Consider the following 8,169-nt stretch of genomic DNA (forward strand, 5'->3'; position numbering starts at 1 on the left):
TGGGATGAGTAGCGCTGGGAGAACCTTTCCTGCTCATTCAGGAGGGTGGTAGTTAAGAGTACAAGGCTGTGGGCGTGGCTAGTCTAACACTCTAAGATTTGTGCAGCATGTTTCCAGGAACTGGCTCAAGGGTTAGGGCTACTGACTTGTTTCAGACCAAGAGCAGACCTGAGCGGGGCCTCACTCTGTGCAGGTTCTCGGCAGCAGCGAGCCTCCCTCGGTGGAGAACCAGCCGTCTGCCAAGTGCGGGCAGCCCCGTCGGCACAAGGCTGCCAGGCCTGCCTGGAAAGGAAAAAAAAAAAAAAAAAAAAGAGTTAACCAGACAGGTAGCAAACGCTAAGAAAGCCTCCTGGTGTCAGGAGTCCCAGCCCCGGGTGGCGCTCGAAGGGCTGTGAATGGGTTTGCTGTTTCTCTTGCTCACCACCCTTCTGGTTCTCCCCCACCCCCCAGACCTTCAATGATAAGGTGACCCATTTTCAAGGCAGCTCACAAAGTTCTATATGCTGTTGCATCTGGGGTCCAACAGGTTGGCCGTGGAAGGGGAAGGAGCTTCTCAGGTGCAGCTTTCTGGTTACGGCTCGTCCCCACGGGGGCTCTGAGCTCCCCAGGCCAGTAGAGGAGCGGAACCTGTGGAGACACTTCCTGACCCTGGGAGGGGGCCACCTTGCAGGCCCTTCGAGTATAATTTAGAGCTAGGATGCGCTGCCCCCTGGTGGCGGAGCAAAGCACGGGTTTTTGACCTTGGCTTTTTAGAATGACTTTGTCCTTCCACTTTTTCTGATTATTAAAGTAAGTGCACGCTCAGTGTGAAAATTTGGCGGGGGGCGGGGGGAGTGGGAGATTAAAATACAAATAAAACCCAAACTGGTAAGATTTTGATACAACATCTTTCTGGGCAGCCCTCTAACTGCACGGAGAGGACTTCTAAGCCCAGACTAGAACCATGGGTTATCGTTTCGTGCTATTTTTTAGTTTTTTTTAAATTTAATTTAACTTTTTTAGGTTTACATCCCAGTTCATCAGCATATAGTGCAATAATGATTTCAGGAGTAGAATCCAGTGTTTCATCCCCTACGCACAACACCCAGTGCTCATCCCAACAAGTGTCCTCCTCGATGCCCCCTGTCCATTTAGCCCATCCCCCCAGCCACAACCCCTCCAGCAACCCTCAGTTGGAGTCTCTTATATAAGTTTTGTCCCCCTCCCTATTTTTGTATTATTTTTGCTTCCCCTCCCCTATGTTCATCTCTTTTGTATCTTAAATTCCACATATGAAGTCTTATGATACTCGTCTGTCTTTAATTTCACTCAGCATAATGCCCTCTAGTTCCATCCACGTTGTTGCACATGGCAAGATTTCATTCTTTTTGATTGCCGATACATATATGCATACATACCACATCTTCTTCATCCATTCATCAGTTGATGAATGACATTTGGGCTCTCTCCATACTTTGGCTATTGTCGATAGTGCTGCTATAAACATGGGGGTGCATGTGTCCCTTCGAAACAGCACACCGATATCCCTTGGATAAATGCCTCGTAGTGCAATTGCTGGGTCGTAGGGTAGTTCTATTTTGAATTTTTTGAGGAACCTCCATGCTATTTTCCAGAGGGGCTGCACCAGTTCACATTCTCAAGATAGTATTTTTTTTTTTTTTTTAATCTCCTGGAAGGTGGGTCTTTTTTTCCTTCTTTGCTTTTGGCATCTGATTTGGAACCGCAGAGGAAGGGGATTGTGGGGCACCACCGGGTGGGCGGGGGCCCTGGGACCCCAGCCCCACTTTGCCCTCCCAGAGGCTGTATCATCTGAGAGCTGTCGCTTAGCCTCTTGGAGCCTCTGTTCTGCCTTTGTGACCTGAGGAGCTAGAAGAAATGGCTGAGATCCCTGTGACGTCAGCAACCGTGCTTTATTTTGTCCATTTCTGCTACGACGCTACCGCTTTTCCACCAGTCTCGGTCCGTGGTGATTCCTGGCAATCCCTGTGCCTGTGGGTCCCAGTCCCGGGAGGGCGCTCTAACCATGTTTGTGCCGTCACCCCTTTGCCTTCTCCATACGGACTGGGTCACGAGCCCCCTCCGGAACCGCATGTGTTCTGCCGCCCAGATGTAGGCTTGTCCTTTTGCGCCTGTCCTCCACAAGCTGTCACTGAGCGCTGTCGCCTCGCGTGGGTTCTTTCCTCCAGAAACCACGCGCCTGTATTTCTTTCTCTCCGCAGACGTTACACATAGGAAGTTCCCACCTGGCCCCCCCGAATCCGGACAAACAGTTTCTGATCTCTCCTCCCGCCTCGCCGCCCGTTGGTTGGAAACAAGTGGAAGACGCTACTCCTGTCATAAATTATGATCTGTTGTACGCTATCTCCAAGCTAGGGCCAGGTAGGCTGTGCTCTTGGGTGGGAGCAGGGAGACAGATGGGCAGAGATGGCGTTCACGGGCCCAGATGGAGATGCTCACCTGCCTCAGGGAGCGCCTCCCCCCACTGTGGCCCCCCGCGTGTTTTGTGAATGGTTTCTAGTCGCTTTCATCTGCGACTGTAACTCAAGTTGCTGGGGACACGCACAGCTGCCTGCCTCTGGCCTCATTCCTTAGCGGGTCATGGGCACCAAGCACCGTGACCCCTGGTTGCCAGCATCACGGGAATCCTTCCTGTCACCCGCTGAGCACCAGCCCCAGGCCCTGTCACTCCAGGATGAGCAATTAGACTTGGAAAGGGAAAACAACCCACCCTACACGCTGGAAATTTCATCTTTAGTCAAGGTGGTTGGTCTGATTCTCACCTGCTCCTTTGAATGTTCAAGGGAACCGTAGGGCGTAGTGAAGAAAGGGCCCCAGTCATGCACGCCCCCTCTTGGCCCCATTGGGGTGCTCCCCAGCTGAGAAAGAAGAGTCTTCAGTCCTCCGATGGGACGAACGTGTGAGTGTCCGGGGAGATAACAGGTGCTCTGGCCTCAGTCTTCTCCATACAGTGGGTCTTACCCAGCGGAGCTGTGAGCCGTAGGTGAGACCGTTGTGTAGAAAGCACTTCAAAACGTGCCTGGCCCGTAGGCTGCGCCCAACACATGATTTTTGGAAACAATCCGATGTTGGTGGTTCCTGTCCTACCTGCTGGGTTTGGGGTGAGCGGGCAGGTTCGTGAGGACGTCTTGGGGTGAAGCAGTTTGAGCTCCTGCCCTATCCACAGAGCAAACAAATACTGAGACCATTTCTTCTGGACCAGAAACCTGATGATACTCCTTTGGACTGAGGGTTTTATTTCACGGACCATCAGCAGTTTCGTGTCGCAAAGATTACATTTCTGAACACACTGCCCCCAGCGGAAATCGCCTCCGTGGGAGAAAGCTAGAATCCCATTACTCACTGCCGATGGTGGTGTCAAGGTCACCGTGGACCTGGCCAGTCCGAGGAAGCGTGAGCTCCTGGCTGAGGTGCCTTAGCCGAGCTGAGGGCTGGAGTCTGCCGGGATGCTAGACAAGAGAAGAAACGGGTCCTCCAGCTGGGGGAGGGGACAGACTCCTCCAAGGGCAAGGAGTGCTGCTGAAGGCAGTCCTTCCCACTCCAGAACCTACCCCTCCCTTCTGATTTGAGAAGCCCTTTCAGAAAAGACGGAATCCAATCCATTCGCCCTTAGTTTACGTGACAGTGAGCTGGAACGAGATCTCAAACTGGGCCGTGCTTTGCCGCCAGCAAGATTGCAAAGAGTTTGCAAATGTGGCCCTACACTGAGGCCTTCTGGACCCTGGCTGATGGGCAGGTAGATAAGGACCCTGACCCCACGGCCGTGATCTTGTGATCCTCCACCTCAATTCCCTCCCTGACAGAGCTGAGGCTCGCTCGCCTTTTCAGATGCAATTGCCATGAACGTTCCAGATAGAGAACCGGCAATTTCCTTTCTTATGAGGAAAAGTGCCTTCCGTGTTCAGAGGCGTCCCCAAAGCAGCGGGAGGCGGGAAGGTCTGGAATCGGGCTGGGGAAGAGCACACAGAACTTGAAGGAAAACCCACCTCTGCACCCTGAGGGAGTGGAGCCAGCCGAAGCAACCCCCCCCAACCTGCTTAAATCATAGCATTTCTACTACTCCCCGCTTCCCACCAGTCAGGATCCGCGCCCTGTTTGTCAACATTAGTAAAACCAGGTGACAGTTAATGGGCCTGTGGACCGTGCAGCATGTCCCAAGCACTTAGCTTGTACTTATGAGCAGCTCTGTGAGGTCAGTGCCATAATTATCCCATTTCTCGGAGGAGGCCGTGGAGGGTCACAGGAATGCGAGGGAACGTGCCTTCGCACGGGCTCCAGGTCCTGAGTGGAGGGAATCAGAGGCCACATGTGGGCCCCCCTTGTGGCCTGTCTCCAGTGCGAACCGCCTCGGTGGGAGCCTCAAGAGGGAGGCTCATGGGGTGCCTGGGTGGCTCAGTTGGTTAACCATCCAACTCTTGATTTCTTTTCTTTTTTTTTTTTTCGTAATGTTTACCTATTTTTGAGAGGGAGGGAGAGACAGAGTGCAAGCAGGGGAGGGGCAGGGAGAGAGGGAGACACAATCTGAAGCAGGCTCCAGGCTCCGAGCTGTCAGCACAGAGCCCGACGCGGGGCTCGAACTCACGGATCGTGAGATCATGACCTGAGCCGAAGTCGGACGCTCAACCCCCTGTGCCACCCAGGTGCCCCCGGACTCTTGATTTCTGCTTGGGTTATGATCTCTCAGTTCATGAGTTCTGTCTCTCCCTCTCTCTGTCTCAAAATAAATAAATAAACTTAAAAAAGACGGAAGCTCTCGATGTCCTTTCCTAACGCGTTTTATTCGTGCACTGTCTCCCCGAACACATCGCACCACAGTGGGGAAGCCATCTGGGTATTTTAGGAGGCCTGGTGGACACGTTAAGTGTCATTAAAAAATATACTCCTTCCGTTGCTTTCATATGCCTGGATTCAGTGTTTGACTGAAAGCAGAATAATATATAACGGTGACTCTGTGTGTGTGTGTGTGTGTGTGTGTGTGTGATTTTTTTTTTTTCCCCGCTAGAGCCACCAAAGAAATACCAACCCAGAGCATATCTGGCTGTGTCCCTCGGTCCCCATGGAACGTCCGCAGAAGCCAGGCCGAGCAGACCCATACATGCTCTTCCGTTTGCTTTTGTTTCTGGGCTCTCCGGTCCTTGCCCGAGTTACCCTGCATTTCTCGTCTTTCCCCAGGGGAAAAGTATGAATTGCACGCAGCGACCGACACCACCCCCAGCGTGGTGGTCCACGTCTGTGAGAGCGATCAGGAGAACGAGGAGGAGGAGGAGACGGAAAGAATGAAGAGACCCAAACCAAAAATTATCCAGACCAGAAGGCCAGAGTATACGCCTCTCCACTTAAGCTGAACTGGCGCCCGGAGGAAGAAGTATTCCGAATCACACTCATGGAGAGGAATCTTTTTCTGTGCAAGTGGCCGCTCACAACTGGGGAGGTGGCAGCCGTGATCGCTGCGGCAGAAATTCCAGTTCGCGTTGCTCAGAAGAGAATCAAGGCTTTGTCCTCTGGTTCTAATGCTGGGCATCCGTCAATGTTCATGGCTTCCGGGAATGTCCTGGGCCAATCACTGAAGTTTAAGGTGATCGCACGAGGACATTTGGGCACGTCTCGAGAAAACCGATAACTGATCGTGTTTTGTACTTGTTCTTTTCTGGTAGGTTCTGTCTTTTGTCAAGGGCGGCTTGATCCCTGGGTGTGGGGAGAACCCTCTGTTTCCAACCAGCCCACGGGGCAGACTCTCTCTACTGGTAGGAAAAGGCACCGCGAAGCCACAAAGCGTCCGGTGCAGAAAGGCTGTGGAAACAACAATGCAGTGTGGGAATTGTAGTGTTTCATTTTTCTCCCCATTACGTTCTAATGTTTGTGCATGTATATTACGGATTTTCAGAACTAACCTCTGTTTGTGTATAGTTATGCCATTGTTGTGTTACATCTTTTGGGAAGATGGGAAAGCTTGAACAACCGATCACCTTTCCAGATTCATGATTCTCTGCGACAGCACTCACACGTGGAATGCACCTGGAATACGTTCATTCAGCATCCTGTCCATTGCAACATAGCCCTTGTGCTTTGGCAAAAGAAGTCAATCTGAAATTCCCACGTAGAGTTTCACTTCGTAAAGTGCAGAGAACAGCAGTTTCACTGCCAGCATTTAGTGGGTGAGAAATTTTAGGTTAGGTGTTTGGGGTCAGACATCGGTTCCATTTATTTCTTTTCCGTGGTGGTTTGTACACGTGAATCGTAGCCAAAATACCTTTCTGGGGAACCGTTGGTGGAGATAGTTGATTTTTGTTTTTTTAACCCCACTAAAACATCGAGATAAACCTGTAAATAAAGCCGATAGCATATTTTCATTCCCATTTGTACACTCGGGTGAAAAATAAGGCAGTGGAATCGTAGTGTCAGAATATTACCCTACCTGTGACTTGTATGTTGTAGAAAACGCTGTTAAATGTCGGACAGGACTTGAATTCAAAGCATGTCAAGTGGATAGTAGATATGTGGTGGAATGCTAGGGACGCAGTGCCTTTTTCCCCATTGATTCCTGATGGAATTGTTACACTAGGTTAACGTCTGTAATTTTTTTCTGGTCGTAATGTGTGTGTCTGGTAAATAGGTATTCTATTTTGGCCTTACAACACCATAACGAAATTTGTCCTTTTGAAATCCCTAACGCCCAGTAACAGTGCATGTTTTGGAAATTTGGAAGGTGGTTTTCTTTAAGAAGCAAATGCATTAGGTTGTCCGTATCAAGAAATTGACGGGATGTTCTCAAAACCCTGTTTACAGTACTTGGTGAGGTGTTGGGGGGCCGTGAGGGAGAGACCATTGCCTAGCTGTTCAAGTGTTCCTGGCTAAGTGCTTTTAAACTGGAGAGGCTAACCTCAAAATATTTTTTTTAACTGCAGTCTATAATAAATCAACACAATATCCTCTTTACGGAAAGCTTGATCTCTGTGCCCTTTTATTTCTGATGATCGGTCTGTGAACCCTGTGAACCTTGCAGTCTCCAAAGGGCTCCTTCCTTCGTCAGCTGCCATTGAGAAACTTGTGATTCTTTCCTGTGGTTCATGGAGGGTTAACCACACTAACTGTATATCACCTAGTAAAGCGGAAAATGGAGAAAACTGAAATCGGGAGTCTGGGTATTTGCTTTGTGGAGGGAGACGAGGAAAACCCTGTTCCCCAGCAAAACCACCAGCTCCAATAAGCAACAACCTTTCTGATCGTTCATAGGAGGAGCTGTCTTTCCTGCTAGAAGCCCAGGCAAGACACTGAATGACAAAGGCCAGTTAATGTTCCGGAAGTCTGTCTCTGAGCCTTCCGTCTGAATCCCAAGCAGCCTTTCCCCCCCGGAGCCCTTAGGACACGTGGCGGCGTGCTTTCTGTGCATGCCCACAGAGGCCCAGACAATCCAGGGTTTATTGGCTGAACTCTAGCAGACGACATTAATCTTGATCAAGGTTAACATTGGGCACTTTTCCATGAACGCTCACATGCTCTTGTGTTTTTTTTTCTCTAAGAATAGCTCCTCCGGTCGTGTCCAGGAGAATTTACATATTTTCAACCCGTCGATGTTTGACGTTTAAACATGTTGGAAAATCCATTTTTCAGTCGGGTGGCCAAATCTGATTATCGAGCAGATTCACTAAGTGACCGCCGCGTGAGGGAGGGGGCTGCCATTCATCGTCCTGTTGAGTAGCTGGGAGCCCAGTAAGCCCAGTGTGCCAGCCCAGGATCCTATTTCATAAATGACCCTGGAATAAAATCAAATCGTGTTGTCAGTTGTCACCCTTCGCCACTGATTGAATGTGTCCCTTAACTAGATTTTGATAGGACGTATTTCTGATCTGGGGTTAACCGGCTTAAGGGTCATCCGAGGAAAGAAACCCGGCCCCCCACGAAAGGTATGCTAAATCCAAGGGACGGGTCGTGATGGATGGAGAAGTGTTCACATTAGTCAGTAAACTCAGATTTCCGGTCGGTCCCCTTTGCCCACCTGGGAAGATGTAAGCAGACGGTCCCGCTGCCCACAGAGCCGACAAAGCCTAGAGTAGAAATCACAAGTCAGAGAACATCTTCACTCAGGACGGTGATGTCAGGTGAGCAGTTCTGTGGCAGCCTCAGCTGAGCTTCTGAAACCCACAGTGCATG

The 8,169-nt window shown here is 50.4% G+C and overlaps 1 protein-coding gene across 2 annotated transcripts in view; it reads left to right on the forward strand.

The window, feature by feature from the left end:
- The window catches only part of RCAN1 (regulator of calcineurin 1), a 100,501-nt gene extending 93,541 nt beyond the window's left edge, over positions 1-6,960 (forward strand). For both annotated transcript variants that reach the window (XM_027041650.2, XM_015062554.3), the window contains exons 3-4: positions 2,220-2,379; positions 5,191-6,960. In XM_027041650.2, the coding sequence (XP_026897451.1) occupies positions 2,220-2,379; positions 5,191-5,363 (333 nt within the window). In that variant the 3' untranslated portion in view covers positions 5,364-6,960. The remainder of the gene's footprint in view (positions 1-2,219; positions 2,380-5,190) is intronic.
- Positions 6,961-8,169: the final 1,209 nt, after the last annotated feature.

The sequence above is a fragment of the Acinonyx jubatus genome, chromosome C2 (assembly GCF_027475565.1).
Source record: "Acinonyx jubatus isolate Ajub_Pintada_27869175 chromosome C2, VMU_Ajub_asm_v1.0, whole genome shotgun sequence".
Lineage (NCBI taxonomy): Eukaryota > Metazoa > Chordata > Mammalia > Carnivora > Felidae > Acinonyx > Acinonyx jubatus.